The 18,988-nt window shown below is 44.6% G+C and overlaps 1 protein-coding gene across 1 annotated transcript in view; it reads right to left on the reverse strand.

The window, feature by feature from the left end:
* CDC45 (cell division cycle 45) overlaps positions 1 to 18,988 on the reverse strand; it is a 548,847-nt gene that overhangs the window by 374,168 nt on the left and 155,691 nt on the right. Inside the window, exon 7 of the mRNA XM_069215317.1 lies at positions 6,302 to 6,350. Coding sequence (XP_069071418.1) covers positions 6,302 to 6,350 — 49 coding nt within the window. The remainder of the gene's footprint in view (positions 1 to 6,301; positions 6,351 to 18,988) is intronic.

Here is an 18,988-nt window from a genome sequence, read left to right on the forward strand (position 1 = left end):
GGAACTCTGTTTTCTCCTTCCTCCCTGTCTGGCGTATGAGGCGGTGGATGGTTGCCTATACTGTTGCTGATAGGCTGGTCTAAATTGAGGCTGTTGAAACTGCCTGTGGTAGGAACCTCTAAATGTCGTAAATCCCCTTCCCCTTGCACCCCGAAAGGGCTGCTTCCGGTTCTGCCAAGTACCCAGGGATTAAGCAGTATCTGTGTCAGCCTTGATGGCCTGCAATGCGTCATCTACGTGCTTGCCAAAGAGATTCTCCGTTGTACGGCATGTCAAGAATTCTGGACTGTACCTCTGGTCTGAAAGAGGTGGCTTTCAACCAACCTTGGCAGCGTAATACCACAGCTCCTGCCAATTGGCGAAAGAAGGTGGAGGCTATATCCAGGGTGCAGTCAATTATCTCTTCAGACAAACGCTCTCCTTCTTGAAGGATCTTTCGTGTCTCTGCTTGTTTGCTCCCCGGAATGAGGTCCATGAAAGACTGCATATCCGACCACATTTGTCAATCATATCGACCCAAAATCGCTAGGAAATTTGCTGCCCTAACAGTTATGGACGAGAATCTCTTGCCCACATTATCTAATCTCCTTCCTTCTCTATCAGGAGTAGATATAGGTGCTGACTGGTTCTTAGAACACCTTTGAGCAGCTTGAGAAACGACAGATTTTGATTTTGGATGGCCAGTCAAACATGCCGGAGAGTCCTGAGTTACCTTAAATCAAATCAAAACATTTATAAAGTGCGCTACTCACCCGTGAGGGTCTCAAGGCGCTATATTTCTTGTCGAGCTTCTGTGGCACTGGTGTAACTGTAGCCGGGTTCTGCATGATCTTGAGCCCTTCACTCCATATGAAGTCAATGATAGGGATGGCCCTCACAGACTTCCTTGCTTGTTCCTTAAAGTCATGGAGGAAGCATTCAGACTGTGAGACCGATGTTGGCAAGTGGAAATGCGTGGCCGCCCTATCCATTAAATTGTGAAAACCACCTATATCCTCCGGTGGAGAATCTGAAGGACGAGGAGGTGGTGAAGGAGTAGGGGCTAGATAGTCATCCCATTCCTAACTAGGATGCTGTGGCGTTGATATTTCACCTTCTTCCCCAGACGTCTCCAGGGGGAGCGGCTAACAGATTGCAGAGTCATCCTAGGAGTAGCTAGAGGTACACTCATTGGTGTAACAGGAGAAGTTGGAGGCGGCGGTTGTTCCTCTGCTGCAGCTGGGAACCTCCTCCTATAATCCTGCAACATTGACTGCAAGTCCTGAATCAAGGAGGCAGGCATCTGAACAGTCTCTTGGTTGAGGCGGAGGTTGATAATAGCATTTCTGATGAGTAATAAGGCTGATATTGATTATGTCTATTTCAAGAAACCTGGGTTGAGCAACAGACCCATAATCAAGGGTTTACTTCATCTAGCTTCCCCGCTCAACCGCCAGTTAAGGGTTCGGGTCGTGCAAAAGGAGGATTATTGTTACGACTAAATAAGAAGCTATGGTGTCAACACTTGCTATTAAATTTAGATTTGGTGGATCTAATGCAAGTTCAACTTACTTTTTGTTCGGACTTAAAGATCATAATAAATGTATATGCCCGTTCAGTTTCACGGGGCTTAGAATCTCAGACATTAAGCCAACTGTCTGAATTCTTGGATTCCATACATTCATCGACTCTGGTAGTAATAGGAGGTGACTTGAAATGCACCTTTAAACCATCCATTTTGAATAGTGGGCTAACTGATGAAGACTAATTGTGGGGAATTCCGCAATTAACAAAAAACACTATATATATTCGCTCTCTAGTGGCCTCTCAGCTGGCCGCATTATGTTTAAAATATGGCCTTAGGGCATGCAATGGACGCACATCCTCTCATATTGACATGATGCTGACATTTAAGAGGCATTTCCGCTAGTATTGATTATTTTTAAGTGGATGTCAGATTGTGGCCCATGTTAAACGATAGGAAGGTGGATGCTCGACGTGAGAGCAACCACAATCCCCTACTCCTTACTTCGAGTGGAGATGAATTTAGGAGGTCCACTCATGCGCAGAGGTCAGCGGTCCCCACTCCTGTATTGAGCAATAATTGTTTGTTGGCCTAAGGTTACGTCTAACCCTTATTTGCTATCAGGGATTTATAAAGCTTTTATTGATGAGACTAGGTAGATCATGAAGCAAATAGTATCCCTATTCTTAATATACATGAGTCACTACTAAACAGGCTCCAGAATATTTTCTATAAAAACGTTTTGCCTAAACGCATACCTTCCAACATGACAGCAGCCAATGCATGGTTCAACAGTGAATGTGCAAAGGCGAAGCTGGCGCTTAAGACTGCAATTATGGATGGTACCTTGGGGGAAGTTTGTTCATCCAGATGCACATATAAAAAAGTATTAATGCAGGCGAAAAAGTCATGGGAAGATGCTGTTTGGCAGGATTTGCACGCTGCAGTAGAATTAAAATATAATAGGTTATTCTGGGAACTGGTATCTAAAAGACAGAGGGAATAGGTCCAGTTTCAGGAACCACAGTCAACCTGAGGTTGGGGTGACCCATTTCTCCCAACTTTATGCTGCTCCCTCTGAGTCGCCAAATAGTAACTAGGGTGACCTTGCTTTTTTTTTTATCCCGAGTTACCCTCTGTGATAGTTCCAAGCAAACGGACCAGGATTCTCAAATATTGGAGAATATTATTAATTTTTCCCTGGAGGACACAACAAATGCGATTCAATCCTTAAAACCAGGCAAGGCCCCAGGACCCGATAAGATACCAAGTGATTTATACAAATCCTAACAGACGATCTGGTCCTGGTATATAAACCTGATTTCCAATAAAATTGCTGCAGGGGGTGCAATACCTGGCACTTGGAAAGGTGCAGAAATCATTCCAATATATAAAAAAGGGAATCCCAATTTACCTGTCAACCATAGACCAATCAGTTTAATTGATAACGTGCAAAAAGTTTTTTCTAAACAACTTCTGGATAGACTGATGGAATGGGTACATGACAACTAGGTTCTATCTCCATTGCAGGCGGGCTTTCGCCCAAAAATCAGCACAATAGACCAGGTATTTAGATTGGTCCTCCTGCATTGGAAGTATGTAGTCCTTGAAAAACAACCTTTATACGTTGTATTTGTGGATTTGCTAACAGCTTTTGATTTGGTTCCAAGGAAGAAGTAGGCTAAATATACCCTATAATATAGTTGATCTCCTGAGGTGGTTACATGAGAATACTTACGCACAGGTGAGATAGGGTGAACGAGGCGAGTTGACAGATAAAATTCCCACTTATAGGGGAGTGCGCAAAGGTTGTGTCTTGACTCCACTTCTGTTTTCACTTTTTATCAATGAGGTAGTCCCTATATTACTCTTGCCAGAATGACACCCCAATACTGAATTCCCAAAAGATACCCATTCTACTTTTTGCTGACGATTCCCTTCTTATTTCTAAGACGCCAATGGGTCTCCAAATCCTTGTAGATCACTTTAAATCCTTCTGTTCGGACTATGGTCTGGAGTTGAATGTTGAAAAAACTAAGTTAATGGTGTTCGGCTCAGGACCCCGTGGTAGATGTTCCATTAGCCTAGACGGGTCTATTTTGACCCGCGTAAATTCTATCAATTATTTAGGAGTGAGGATCTCAAGTAACATGATTTGGGAGGAACAGATTGGGAAGGGTGTGGGGCTTCTCCAGAATAGAGCAACCGCAATCCTGCGCTTTTACAAAAGCTCTGTGTCTATCAAAATTTATTTGGCTAAAGCTCAAGGTGCGGCTGATTATGGTGCAGAAATATAGGGATTTTCTGATTGTAAAAAAAATAACTGTAGGTGAAAACCATTTTGCCAGGGCTTTAAATTGCTTGCCCAAGGAGTACCCCGTTAAAACCTCTGTTTCTGGATCTGCGGTTCAAACGAGTAATGGATTTGATTATTCTAAGACCATTATTATACTGGGTGAGGATTTGGACTGTACCTGAACGTGGCATATACAGAGATTCCTTTTGTGACCTTTTGAAAAAAACAAATGTGACTTCTGTTCCATGGGTCAAACGCATGTCTAAATGGTTACACATTTTAGGAATGACAAGCTTTTTGGAAAATCCTCAGGGATTGGAGAAATCACATAGTTCCATTGTGAAAACTTCTTATAGGACCTATATAAGAAACTCGTAGCAGTGTTGATGGTCGTTTGACTATCTCTTTCTTGGACTTCGATCCCACACTTCGAACAATATTTGGACCTTATACCTGATCTGTTGGGGAAGGGGTTGTATGCACGTTTCCGATTCGGGAGCCTCCCGCTGCTAACTTTGACTAGCAAATGGGGGAATGCCCCCTTGTCTGATCTGTGCTCCGCATGTCTTGGTAACCCTGAATCAGAGGAGCACTTTATGTTCTTCTGTCCAGCTTATTCTACTCCTCGATCTAAATGGATCTGTACTATCTGCCGTGCTCTGGGTGTGACTCAAAATAGAGTAGCAATGAGAATGTTAAGGAGTGATACATCTAAGCCACTGTATCTCGCAGTTAACAAGTTCCTTGTGGCTGCGTGGCTTATAAGGACGAGTTTTTTTTAAATAAGTAGTTCTTCATGAATTATTTTTTACGCGTATGCATTTTACAATCTTCTATTTATATGCTATATTTTAATGTATTATAGAAATGCCTTAAAAATCGAACTATAAAATATCATCATGTTTGTATTTTGATGCTTTGATGGTCTTGTTACCGAATAAAGCTTGTGTACGATGATCATCATCATCCTCTTCTTGATATTTGAAGTGCAACTGGGATGGGCTGTGTGCATTTCCAAATGGACCCTCATCTGACTAGGTAGCAGAGCTGTCACCTTACTTGAAGTATCCCGAGGATACATCGTCGATCTGGACATTGCTGTGATTTTAACTGACGCAAAGATCAGGAGACCCAGAAGGACTAGGAACAACATCCATTTGACTCTCAGCCACCATTGGTATCGTCGATGGTGTCGACAATAGTCCCGTCGATGGCACCGATATCATGGATGATCTATCAATGACTGTCGGCGGCGGTGTTGCAGTCGACGGGACTTTCAGAGACTATGTTGTCAACAACGATGGTCTCATCGACGATGGCGTCAACGTTGTCTTGAGCTACAAAGATTTTTCTCGAGGCTTCGTTTACGGTGGCTTAATGAAAGTAATAGGAGCCTTTACCATGGACGTTGACGTAGTCGTTGACGAGGTGGTGGAGACAGTAGATGTGAACACCGTTTTCACTGTCTACAGTGCTGTCGTCGTCGACTTGATTTTGATAGATACCTTTCTAGATGTGGAAGGCTCAGATGAAGGAGAACGGTGAGATGACTCCTTTCGCCGAGGAGAGGATGGCTCAGATGAAATTGAGCCCTGTACGCCTTTTGCACCTTCCTTATGATGCATTTTTTTATGCTTTCTGGATCTTTCAGCCTGACCCAGGTCCTCAGATCTGGACCTTTTATGTGGCCTTTCTGACTCACTCTCCTCACTTGAAGTACAGGATTTTGCCTGAAGCCCTGTTAAAAGTCTACCCACAGGGTACCTGAGGATTTTTGAAGAAAAAGTGTGGCATATCTTGCAGTCTTTCACCTGGAGTTCTGGATACAGGCAGTGTATACGCAGTTTTTATGTGAATCATCCACATGCAGCCTTTTCTTGCCACAGGTCTTACTAGGGCTGACAAGGCCTTTTCTAGAAGAATCTGACATCTTTTAGAGGTATTCTGAGAGAAAATCTTCTGAAGTAGAAAACTGAGCAGAGCTCAGGGAGACTCCCTTCACGCGACGTGCGGTAGAAAATCTGAGAGAAAGAGCCTCTCTGGAGAGTATTCTAGAAGGTGCCTGACTGGCCGGCAGCCAGGTTTGGGTCCTTTTCACAAAAGGACTGAGATAGGCTATAAGAGTGATTTGGGTTACCATTATGGCCTATGGGAAATTCTTTGGTGCTTATTGCTTTTCATGTACCGTGGGACTCCCACTTGGACAACGGGGATGATTCAAGCATGTGAATTTATGAAAGATCCAATGCTGGATAACTGTATTTAACATTAGGTTTTGCCCTTGATCAGTTACTGAAAGGGTTCTGGCTAGCCACTCACCTGAGCTTCCAGGAACCGCCATCATCTTTGTATGCTAATGGATAAAAATATCCTGTGCAGGCTACCCAACATTGTTTAAGTTATGACTTTCGCTAGAAGGGCAGAGACTAGGCAAAGATGGCTTAGACCCCTAAATATATTTATGTCTTTGGAATTATTTTTGAAGGAGAATGTATACTCACAGAAGTACCGTGATATTCATACTGCTCATAGTCGAAGAGAATTTCTTGCCTGTTGACAAAGAACAAGTTCACTTTTATTCAGTGGCACAAGCTGAAGTAGACTTGCCTCAGGAAATCTCTCCAACCAGTACCAAGATACAAAGAATGTTAATGTGCGAGCATCAGCAAACATTTTTTTTATCAGTGTTCTGTGTAGAAATATGGACTTCATAATGGTTCAAGCCTCCTTGAAAACACAAAGAATTGCAGGACCAAATGTAATACAATGTATAAACTTTGTACAACGTCAGGTGACTTGCGGCTGCATCCCACACAAGAGAACCAAAGCAAGTGCCCTTCAGATTCTGTAATTTCGCTCAATATCTCATTTATAATTTTCTGCATCACAAAATTGTTACCATTCAAAACTACATTGCTTCAATTCCTGTGATATTACTAAGCCAATAAGTCTTTAGACAAGCGCATTTTCTTTTTTTTTTTTTTTTTTACACAGTTTTGAACACCTCAGTCAAATTACAGAAGGCTAATGCAGCACTGAACTGGAGCTGTAATAAGAGGTCCACTGTCAACAGGGAACGGGAATGGATCTGAGTGAAATCTTTACTGCTCCAATAAAGGAATATTTCAACTTTTAATCCTGGTAATGTACCATGCATAATGTATAGAAAAACAATCACCACAACTTTTTAGTTAATATATGGAAAAGAAAATAAAGTAGAATCAAATATTTAGCAGAAGATTTATTGCTGAGGTGGATGAGGGCAGGAGCAGACCATGGGACTGGTAAGGGTTAATCATAATAATGTGAAGAGACTATGGTAGCTTAAAATATGTATCTTTAATGTAATAAGGATAAGTTACTTACCTGTAAGTCCTAGTTCTCTTCCAGGGGTATCCTCATCAAAGTCATAAACATTAAATATTCCCGCCCTTGTGCGGGGACCCCGGAGCATATATAAAATACACACATATTATACATGTGTAAAACAGCAATGCAGGCTATAATGTTAAACAGGCTAAAATGGTTTATTTCTATGAAGTTTTTTTTTTTTTTTTTTTATAATAAAATTACAATAGAGAATAAATATCTACCCAAGCCCCCAAAACTGGGGTTAGGGAAGTAAGCAGCAGTAAACTCTTGAGAAAAAGAGAAAAAACTGCATTGAAAAACAATGGAGCATTCTTAGCCAATAGGCTGCATGCAGGTTAACACAGGAGAACCATAAAACTTTGGCACCGTGCCTTTAAGACCCTGAGCACCTCCAGTATCCCACCATGCCTCAGGGGTGAAGGAAAGGTGACAGTTGGTTTACAGTTAGGTCAGTACTTTTTTACGGTGTAATCTGTGTAACTGATTCGAAAGAGTCTGTCCTGCACTTCTAGGAGACGTGAGTCCGGGGAGGAGGGTGGGTTGTTTATGACTTTGATGAGGATACCCCTGGAAGAGAACTAGGACTTACAGGTAAGTAACTTATCCTTCTCTTCCAGGGGATCCTCATCAATAGTCATAAACATTGAATAGATTAGCAAGCCCATCCCTAAACTCTGCGGACTGTAATAGAAGTGCAGGAATAGATACATATTATGCAAATAAATTTCTCAGAGAGGCCTGCCCCACTTGGGCATCCACTCTTGCATCTGAGTCCAAACAGTAATGTCTAATAAACGTATGTACAGACTTCCATGTAGCAGCCTTACAAATCTCAGATATTGGAACATTGTTAAGGAGGGCAGCAGTAGCCGTTTTCCCCTTGTGGAATGCGCTTTAGGCCTAGCTAGTAATTGTTTATTAGCCAGCTGGTAAGTATTAACAATACAAGAAACTATCCATCTTGATATCGTTCGTTTAGATGCTGCCTCTCCTGTCCTCAAATGACCATAATTTACAAACAATCGGCTGGAATGTCTAATTGATTTTGTTTTATCCAAATAAAATTTCAGCACTCTTTTCAAGTCTAAGGAGTGCAATGCTTTCTCTGCCGGAGTCTCCGGATTGGGAAAGAAAGTTGGTAAAGATATAGTCTGATTGATATGGAATTCTGACACCACTTTCGGAAGGAAAGATGGGTGAGTTCGCAGAACCACTCTATTGTCGTGAAAAAACGTGTACGGTTCTTTGGAAGACAAAGCCTGAATTTCGCTGACCCTCCTCGCCGAAGTAATGGCCACCAAAAAAGCCGTCTTCCACGTAAGGTGTTGTAAAGAGGCCTTGTGTATAGGCTCAAAAGGAGGGCCCATAAGTTTTGACAATACTATGTTCAGTTCCCATGGAGGAGATGGTCTCCGAATGGGCAGAAAAACTTTTTTCAAACCTTCTAAGAAATCCTTGACTACAGGTTTCGTAAAGAAGGATTCCTGAGAAGGTGACTTACGATAGGCTGTAATGGCAGACAAATGTACCTTAATGGATGATACCTGCAGACCGGACTTTGCCAGATGAAGTAAATAGGACAGTATGACATCCTCCTGAGCCCATATGGGATTCTGGCCTTGTTGACAACATCATATGTAGAATCTTTTCCACTTAAAAGCGTACGAACGCCGTGTGGAAGGTTGTTTGGACTCTTTCAAGATGCTCATACACTCCTGTGAGAGCCCTAGGTGCCCATACTGCAGGAATTCAGGAGCCATGCTGTTAAGCTCAGAGGGTAGGTTGGGATGTAGAATCCTGCCCTCCATCCTGCTCAGAAGATCCGGTCTGCACGGCAGCCTCCTGTGAGGTTTTTCGGATAGGTTGAGGAGATCTGTGTACCAGAATTGACGGGGCCATTGTGGCGCTATGAGAATCATTCTGGTTCTGGATCTGTAAAGTTTGTCGATCACTGCCGGTATGAGGGGAATCGGTGGAAAGGCGTAGAAAAATATCCCTGACCAGTCGATCAACAGGGCATTCCCTCGCGATCCCAGACGGTAGAACCTGGATGCAAAGTCTGGGCATTTCTTGTTTACTTCGTCTGCGAAGAGATCCAATTGAGGTCGACCCCATTGAGCGAAGATGTATTCGACGACTTCGCCGTGTAGGACCCAATCGTGGGTGTCCTCTAGGTGTCTGCTCAGGAAATCTGCTTCCACGTTTTGTTGTCCTGGCAGGTGAACTGCTGTAAGTGACATTCCTCTGGCCAGGAGCCAATGCCATATCGTTTGGGACTCTCGAGATAGGGGTAGGGATCTCGTTCCCCCGTTTGTTCAAATAATACATCGTGGTTGTATTGTCCGTTTGTATTAGGAGAGTTTTCCCCTGAATTAATGGTGTGAAAAACTTGAGCGCCAGATGGACCGCTCTGAGTTCCAGCAGATTGATGTGGTACTGTTTTTCCTTGTCTGACCACAGGCCCTGAGCCTGAAGGGGACCCAGATGAGCCCCCCCATCCCTGAAGAGACGCATCCGTTACGAGAGTGTCGGATGGAACCACCTGGTGAAACGGAGCACCTACTGACAGGTGAGGTCTGTGCATCCACCATTTCAATGACTGAAGTGCCACTGCCGGTAGTCGCACTCTGTCCTCCCAGCGACCTGTCCTTTGGCTCCAGTGGCTCTCCAATGCCTCTTGGAGGGGCCTCATGTGCAGTCTGGCATAGGTGTGTTGGCTTTCAACAGGTCCTGACACTTCCTGTCTATTGAGGATAGTCGTTCCTCCGAAGGATACACTCTTTGGAGTTCTGTGTTTATTATAGCTCCCAGGTAGTGAAGGTTCTGTGTTGGAATCAAGGTTGACTTTTGGCAATTGACCTGAAGACCTAGAGACTCGCAAACCCTGAGCACAATGTCTCGATGGCTTCTCGCCTGCTCCGGAGAAGAAGCCTTCAGTAACCAGTCGTCTAGGTATGGATAGATGAATATCTTTTGTTTTCGAAGATGTGCCGCTACCACCGCCATACATTTCGAGAAGACGTGTGGGGCAGATTTCATACCAAATGGTAGAACTCTGAACTGATAATGCTGTGACGCTATTTGGAAGCGCAAGAATTTCCGATGCTTGGGAGCTATTGGGATGTGAAAATATGCATCCTGCAGGTCGATGGAGCACATCCAGTCTCCCTGATGTAGTTGAGGGAAAATCTGGTGAAGCGCTAGCATCCTGAACTTCTGTTTTCTTATGTATTTGTTCAGCAGCCGTAAGTCCAGAATTGGTTTGAAGACGCCCTCTCGGCCCTTTTTCGCCACCAGAAAATAACGGGAGTAAACCCCCTTTCCTCTGTGCGCAGGTGGAACCCTTTCTATGGCATTCTTTTGTAAGAGGGCGAGAGCCTCTTTGGGCAGCAGGCCGAGATGAGATGGATTGCATTTGGCTGGTGGCAGGTGTGGTGGAGGCTGTTTGAAAAGAAGAGAGTAGCCATTTTCGACAATATTGAGCACCCATTTGTCTCTTGTGATAGAGTGCCACTCGTGAAGATAACCTGCAATACTTCCCCCCCACCGGAGTGGTGTACATTGTCGAGGGAAGCGAGATCTCATTGTTTGGCCGGCGCTTTCGGTGTGAACTGCTGAGGTCTACTTGACCCTCGCTCCCTTGTGTTCCTTCGCTGAAAGAGAGGGCGTCCCTGCCGTTGTTGTGGCCTCTGGGACCAGTGAGGGGATTGAACCCTCTGCTGGAAAGGGTGCCTGTCATAAGGCTTATACCTTCTCGTGAAATCTTTCTTCCTTTCCAGGCCTACAGCCCTCATGGTGTCCACCTCGGTCTTCATGCGGGCCATTTCCTCGTCTGCAAGGGTACCGAACAGCGAGTTCCCAGCGAATGGGAAATTCAGGATGCGCTGTTGTGCTTCTTGTTTTAACCCAGTCAGTCTCAGCCAGGAAGACCTTCTGGCACAGATTCCATGTGCATACCCATGTGCAGCTAGATCCGCCCCATCTGCCGCCGCGCTGATAACCTGGTTGGATACCAGGCATCCCTCCTGCAAGATCTCTTGAAAATCTTGTCTGTCTTCTCTGGGCAATTTCTCTGTGAATCTATTGAGGGAGTCCCACAGAGAACGGTCATACCTACCCAGGAGTGCAGAAGCACTGGAAACTTTCATTGCCGAAGCCGCCATACCGCACATCTTTCTCCCCAAGAGTCTAGATGCCTGCTCTCTTTATCCGGGGGGACCGTGGAGGATGATGCCACCGAGTGGGTTTTTCGGGCTGCGGCCAATATTACAGAGTCCGGTGGCGGATCCTTTCTTAGGAACAAAAGGTCCTGTACGGGAGCCTTATATTTTTTCAGAATCCTAGCCGGGGCAGATTTGAGCGTAGCTGGGGCCAGAAAAGTGGCCATGGTTGGCTGCAACAAACCAGGCACTAGAGGCAGTAGCTTTTTTTACGCTGATCTATGCTGCAGAGTCTCAAAGATGACTGACGAGGAGGTAGATGGCTCTGGAACCTCTATGTTTAATTTCTGCGCTCCCCTTAACAGCACCTCGTTAAACGTGGTAATGTCATCCACCGGTAAGATCCTAGCAGGTGGAAAATCTGTTAGGGTGGGGGAGTAACGCCCGACAGATGATCCTGACGACGACCAAGAGGGTGATCTTCGTGAACGAGACCTGGATCGCCGTTGAAAATGAGACCTGCTGCGAGACGCTGTAGCAGAGCGCCCAGGCCTCGCGGTCGGTTGACGAGGAACAGAACGAGCCCGTCCTGCCCTTGCTGTCGGTGATGGCGTTCTTGGAAGGGAGGCAGTAGGCGAGTACATTCGCGAATCCGGGGAGGCCGCTGGTCTGTTAAGGCTCTCTAGCCATCTTGGAGATAGGTTGATGGGCGAAACATGCCCAGATGATGCCGCTCTTGAACGAGATGAGTCGCTCGGTATGGAGACCACGGGAGATGGTGCGGCCTTGTCTGCTGGCGAAGGGCGATGTTCCGCTCCCTGCGGGACAGGTAAAACCTGTGTCGACGTCGACGGCTGTGTCGACGTCGAAGGGCGCCCCATCGGTTGCTCTTGCCTCGACGTTGAGTGCCTCGACGTCGAGCGGCGATCTTTGGACCTCGACCTACTCGCCGTCGTGTGCCTCGACGTGGAGCAGTGGGAGGTCGACGGCGGATGTCTCATGCCGTCGTGGCAATTTCGACGTTGGGGGGCGTACAGCCTTTGGCGGCGACCGGGCACACCGGCGATGGCTCGACGACGATCGGCGGGCTGCCGTTGACTGAGATCTGCCCCTGCGATGGTGTTCCCTCGACGCTGTATCCTTCGACGTCGGGTCTTTCGCCGTCGACGGCGATCTATGCCGGTGAGACGGTGGCAGCGACGACGTCGACGGGGAACAAACAGGTACTTTCCTACCTGCTGACGTCGACCTAGCCATTCTCTCCTGAGAATGGCCTGCTGGTTGCCTGGGAAGAGAGGAGTACGATGTTTTCTGCCTCTCATGAAGCCCATGTAGCCTGATCTCTATGTCCTTCAGAGTCCTCTTTGACATATTCTTGCAGTGCTTGCAAGTGTCAGGGCAGTGACTCTGAGGCAGGCACACAATACAAAGAGAGTGTGGGTCTGACTGGGCCGCCTTCTTCCCACAAGAAGGGCATTTGACAAAAAGTGAAGGCATTTTCCTGTCAGGAAAAAACTGCCAAACACAGACAAAGATGTTATCTGTCGAATGAAACAGGAAAAAACGCTTTTTAAAGGATTTTTCTGAGAAAAAACTCAGAAAAACTGAGAGCTCAATGCTCCAGGATCCTCTCAGAAGAAGCCGGAAAAAAGAACTGACCTAACTGTAAACCAACTGTCACCTTTCCTTCACCCCTGAGGCATGGTGGGATACTGAGGTGCTCAGGGTCTTAAAGGCACGGTGCCAAAGTTTTATGGTTCTCCTGTGTTAACCTGCTTGCAGCCTATTGGCTAAGAATGCTCCATTGTTTTTCAATGTAGTTTTTTTTATTTTTCTCTAGAGTTTACTGCTGCTTACTTCCCTAACCCCAGTTTTGGGGTCTTGGGTAGATATTTATTCTCTATTGTAATTTTATTATAAAAAAAAATATATATAAAAAAAAAACTTCATAGAAATAAAGCATTTTAGCCTGTTTAACATTATAGCCTGCATTGCTGTTTTACACATGTATGTGTGTATTTTATATATGCTCCGGGGTCCCCGCACAAGGGCGGGAATATTCAATGTTTATGACTATTGATGAGGATCCCCTGAAAGAGAAGTGAATCACTGACAATGAAACTACACTGTACTTCTGAATGCTCCTCTTCTAAAGAAATGCAGACATTCAAAAACATTCTTACTAAGCACCTGGAAGAAAAGTTACTAGCAAACCTGGTTCTCCTTCAAAGCTGTCTTAACTGAATTTATAAACATTTTTAGCTCCACCCAGGTGAAAAATCACAGAACACTACAAAAAAAGAAAGTTATTTGAAATGCTAACTTAAAGGAAAGTTTTATTTAAGAGAATTAAATATAAGGTATTTTACGAAAGAAACAAATGTGAAAAAACAAGTAGATGGGCAGCAACGCCATAGGGGGAAATCTGTACTGCACTCTGTATACCCCACTGTCCCAGGATGCAATACAAGCTGGAAGTCAGTTTAGACAGCTTGGTACTGATCTTCTACCTAAAGTCTGTTTCGGATACAGGAAATCAAAGTTAATTACTTTAAATCTGTACTAACTGTGCAGAAAGTGAAGTTTTTATTTTTTTCTCTGCACTCAACTATGCATGCAGGGAAACGGATGAAAACATTGCTCCCATAAGCAAGGAGCTGCTTGTGCGAGCAATGCCAGCTCCCATAGAAAGTGGGGAGCTGGCTAGGACCGTGGGGGCCTTCAGGCTCTCCCAGGGTCTTGTCACTCTGTCTCTTCCATCTCTTCATGAGATGGAAGAGAGAGTGAGATTGTCATTGCAATGGTCTCTCCATACAATTACTTCAAAGCATCAGACTAGCAAGATGTTTGGTACGAATGTTAGTTACGCTTGGATGCAGAACAGTCACTTCTGGCCAAATGGTCAAGGTCTTGTGGTGTCACTCAGTAGGCTGAAGGTTTAAATCCTTTTATCGCTTGGCAGTGCTTGTTTATTCACTGGTGTTTTCATTGGTACACCTTCCTAGTGATGGAACATTCATGTTTCTTTCCTATCACGTGTGGGTTAAATGCCATAGGTATGTCTAGAAACAGCAGGGTAAGTCGTCACCTGTGGTGTAATGGCAAAGGGCACACACCCTCACAATGAAAGTTGAGCCAGGTGTGTCTGTTTTTCCTTTAGTTTATTAGAAATTTCAAAAGCTAAAGATTCATACTGCAAGGTGATCTCACTTGTTTTAAAATGGCAAATACCCTTTTCTTTTTAATTTGTCCCAAAATGTCTCCTTCTACGTATATATCATTCATCAAAGCCTAAATCGTCCTCTCAATCTCACTTACTTTCTCTCTTTTAGGTTTGAGTTGTTAGGGGGTTGGCTGCAGGGACCGGTTGGATTACGGTACAGTAATGGAAATTACTTTAAGTTTGACTTTTTTTTTTTTTTAAACAGAAATTCACTGAAGAAAAAAAAAAGGTTACAGGGAAGTTATAGTTAGGAAATAAGAATTAAAAAAAAACCTTCATTGAAAAAAAACAAAGGTTACAGGGACATTATAGTTAGGCTCACATTTTAAACATACAAAACCATAGAAATTCACCATTTAAGGTTATGTCAAGTAACTAACTCACTCCCTCACCATGCGCTGCTATTAACCCCACAAATTACAGCACTCATGACATCTTTGATAACATTGATAATATTGCTAGTATCTGCAGTAACATTTTTGACAAAAAAAAAAAAAACTGTGCATGGCATGGTGAGGGCGCGAGTTATAGTTACCATAGGGCATAGTTACTTGAGATAGTGATTTTTTATGGTTTTGTATGTTTAAAATGCGAGCCTAACTAGAAAGTCCCTGTAACCTTTGGTTTTCTAAAGTGAATATTTATAAAGTTCAAATACTCCATACATGATGACAGTTATGCTGTATACAACAACATTATATGGGTCTATAGATAAATACCAAGAAACACATCCATGAACAGAGGTTCACCTTACTGAAACAGAAGATGTCACACCACCTGTCCAACATCTGCATCACTGTGGTGTGCCAATTCCAGGTAGTAGTGCTGAAGGAATGTGTGGCTGCTCTTCCACATCACGACATATCTTTTCCAGTGGAACTCCTGCAAACAGAGCAGACGAAGAGGACACTGCCCTTGTTGAGCATGCTCTTGTTTTGCGTTGAGAAGGATACACCTTGTTCTTGACTGTATCCAGGTGAGACCCTAGGAACATTATAGTTTGCTTTAGAATAGTTGTCGACTTCTGAAAATAGACAGGGAGACCCAGGTTGCAAAATAATGTGAGACGTTTGTGTGGCTCTGGATGCTTCCCATGGTGTTGGAGCTTTTAGTAGCCAGTCATCCAAGTATGGAAACAACTGGTGATCTTCGCTTCGGAGAGTGGCTGCTACTGGTGCAAAGCACTTGGTGGAGATGTGAGGAGCCGATTTGAGTCCCAATGGGAGGACTTTGAATTGGTAATGGGTACCAGCTACGGTGAAACAAAGATTTTTGGTGTTTGGGATGTATAGGGATGTTGCAATATGCATCCTGTGAGTACAGAGTTGCCATAAAGTTTCCGTTGTTTAGGGAATACAGGATGTCGGAGAGGGTGACCATCCGAAATGATTGCTTTAAGAATTTTTTCAGTTTTCTTAGGTCTAGGCTGGGACTCCATTACCCGGTTTTCTTTTCCAGAAGGAAAAAGCGGGAGTAAAAGTCTATGCCCTCTGTAAAAACTATTCTCTATTGCTCCTTTTGCAAGCATGCAGAGGGCTTCTTTTCTCAATAAGTGAAGACGCGAGTGGTGTGCTCCCTTGGTTTCTGTACTAATTCCATGGCCACAACGCACCAGGTCCAATACCCATTTGTCTGATGTTATTTCTCTCCATTGGGGTAGATAGTTGAAAATATTTGCACCGACTGGATGAAAGTGGGTATGTAGCCAGCATCTGGTCTAGGTCACTGTTTACGAACTGACTCTGTACCCTGCAAGTGCTGCTGCCGGCAAGGGCCTTGTTTGGCCTCTGTAGGAGGTTGATGATACGACTGTTGGTAGGCAGGTCTGTAGTGCGACTGAACGGGCTGGTACTGTTGACAGTGTTGGTATGCCCTGTTATACGTGGAAAATCCCCTTCCACGAGCCCCCTGAAAGGACAATTTCTTAGACGATGCTGAGGGACCTAGCTGTGTCTGTGTCAGCTTTTATTGCCAATAGTGCTTCATCTATGTGATTCCCAAACACTGTTTCCTCGTCATACGCCATATCTAAGATATTAGACTGTACTTCCAGCCAAAATGATGTGGCTTTGAGTCATCCCCCGCTGTCTCAGGACAACTTCCCCAGCCAGTTGACGAACACCTGTGGAGGCGATGTCCAAAGTGCAATCTGTAACCATAGAGGAAATGCGCTCACCCTCTTGCAAAATTTGTTGCTTATGCTTTCTTGTCCTCCGGTACTAGGTCAATGAGGCTGCAGATATCAGACCATATCTGCTGATCGAACAGACCCAAGATCACCAGAGAGTTGGCCCCTCAAACCACGATGACAGACATGAGTGAAAACCTCCTGCCTAGATTATCTCAACATCTGCCCTCTCTGTCCAGTGGCGCAGAGATTGGAGCAGAAGGGTTCTTGGAGCAATGTTGCACAGATTATGAAATCAGAGTCTGGCTTGGGATGACTTGAGGTAAGCAGGGGAATCTTCTGAAGCTTTCTACGTTTTGTCTATGCGGGGTAGCACTACAACTGGGTTCTTATTTTTATCCCCCAGATATAATTAATGATGGGAATGGCTTTAAAGGTCTTTCTTGCTGGTTTCTTGAAGTCATACAGGAAACAGTGATTGTCTGATGGCAGTTGGGAGGTAGAATCCTGTTGCCGTCCTCTCCATTAAATTATGAAACACCCATGTCCTCTGGGGGAGAATCTGAAGGATGCGGCGGTGGAGGAAATGGTGTGGGGATAAAGTAATCATTCCCCTCATTCTGTGCAGGGAGATATTCTGGGATCTCACACCTTCCGCTCTTTCATCCTCCGAAGGGTCTTCCCTTGGTGGCGCCACTATGTTTGACACGGGTGTCATCCTGGGTGTAATAAGTAGAGTGATATGCGTAGTCTGAGCAGTAGGTTGAGGTGGTATTAACGGCTGTTCTTCTGCAGGAGAGCCTGCAAATCCTAGACAAGTGACATGGGTACCTTACATTTTCATGCCTAGGTTGTGGCTGGTAATGATAGCGCTCATAATGCTTCTGTGGTAGAGTAGCATAGTACTGGTGGTAGTACTGACCTCTTCTATGGCCTAGTCATTCTGGCTCTTGACTAATAACTCTGATTGACTGTGTGCTGTCCAAAAGGCCCCTCTTCATCGTACTCATGTCTAGCAGACGAGATGGAGGAAAAGGTGAAACTTTACTGGGAAATTTAACTCTGGTGTTAATGTTTGTCAACACTGTGATTTTTTTTATCCTAGACGGTCCCACCAACGTGATCGTCAGATCTGTAAATGCTCGATGGGTTGAATCCCGTGGCTGGTGTCATCAATGGGTCACCTTCAACAGTGCTGATGTCGGCAGTGTCGTCATGGACGGTGTAATTGGTAATGTTAACGTTGACTGTCCTCATGGATGGTATAATCCTCGACGAGATAGGAGTCTTGACGAATGTTGCCCTTGTCAACAGTCTCATAGACAAGACTGATGACCGTTGTCATTGATGACATTACAGTCAATGGTAAGGTTGTCGACTGTTTTAATAAGTTAATTTTCCTCTATGGTTCCCCAGAATTTAGAGATGGAGCGCTGGGCTGAGAAGAAGCCTCCCCTGTGGAGATAGGTTTTGCTTTCTCAGAGGTTCTTTATGATGGGTCTTTGAGTCCTTCCTGCTTTCCTCAGATGTCCCCTGGTCAGAGAATCCTGCCCTCTTATGTGACCTCTCGGAGGTGTCACTGACTTCCTCAGAAGTGGTAGATTTCTGAGTCTTAGCCTTCTGTAGCCACAGAAGTAGCCTCCCCTCCCTGTTCTTCAAGGTCTAAGCTGAAAAGGTGCAACATTTTGCACTCCTGTCCTTAAACTGGGGGTATAGGCAATAAAGCCAGTCCTTATGTGGTTCATCCACGGGCAGCCTTGTTCTTCCACAGGTTTTGCAGGGTCTGAAGAGACCTTTCTTAGAAGTATCAGATATGTTCAGGATAAATTTCAAGCTTTGGTAGAAGAAAAATTGAGCAGGCCTCGGGAAAACTCCCTTCACATGACGTGCAGTAGAAAGTGAGGGACGCAGCCTCTCTTGGGAGTATTCTATAGGATGCTGTCACCCGATTGGTCATAGATCAGGTTTAGTCCTTTTTTTTTAAAAAGGATACAGATAAGTGACTGTTCATTACCTTTAGGGCATATGGTAATGATACATACTGAGAAATGATTCAAGTATGTGAATCTATGAAAGATCCAATATTGGAGAAACAAAAACTATTCGTATTTATGGAATAAAAGCAAGGAAGGCAGATCAGAAACGCATCAATCTTTCCATGACCTCTACAGCTCATCTCCCCCGCCCAAAATATCCCAAACCAAAAAAGGGTACTCGTCAAGCCATTCAGCATAGTCCCTCAGGAATCTGGAGTGAAATCTAGCCACAAACAGCAAAGGGGAATCGGAGGTGGAGAGGGGGGAGT

The sequence above is a fragment of the Pleurodeles waltl genome, chromosome 11 (assembly GCF_031143425.1).
Source record: "Pleurodeles waltl isolate 20211129_DDA chromosome 11, aPleWal1.hap1.20221129, whole genome shotgun sequence".
In the NCBI taxonomy this organism is placed as follows: Eukaryota; Metazoa; Chordata; class Amphibia; order Caudata; family Salamandridae; genus Pleurodeles; species Pleurodeles waltl.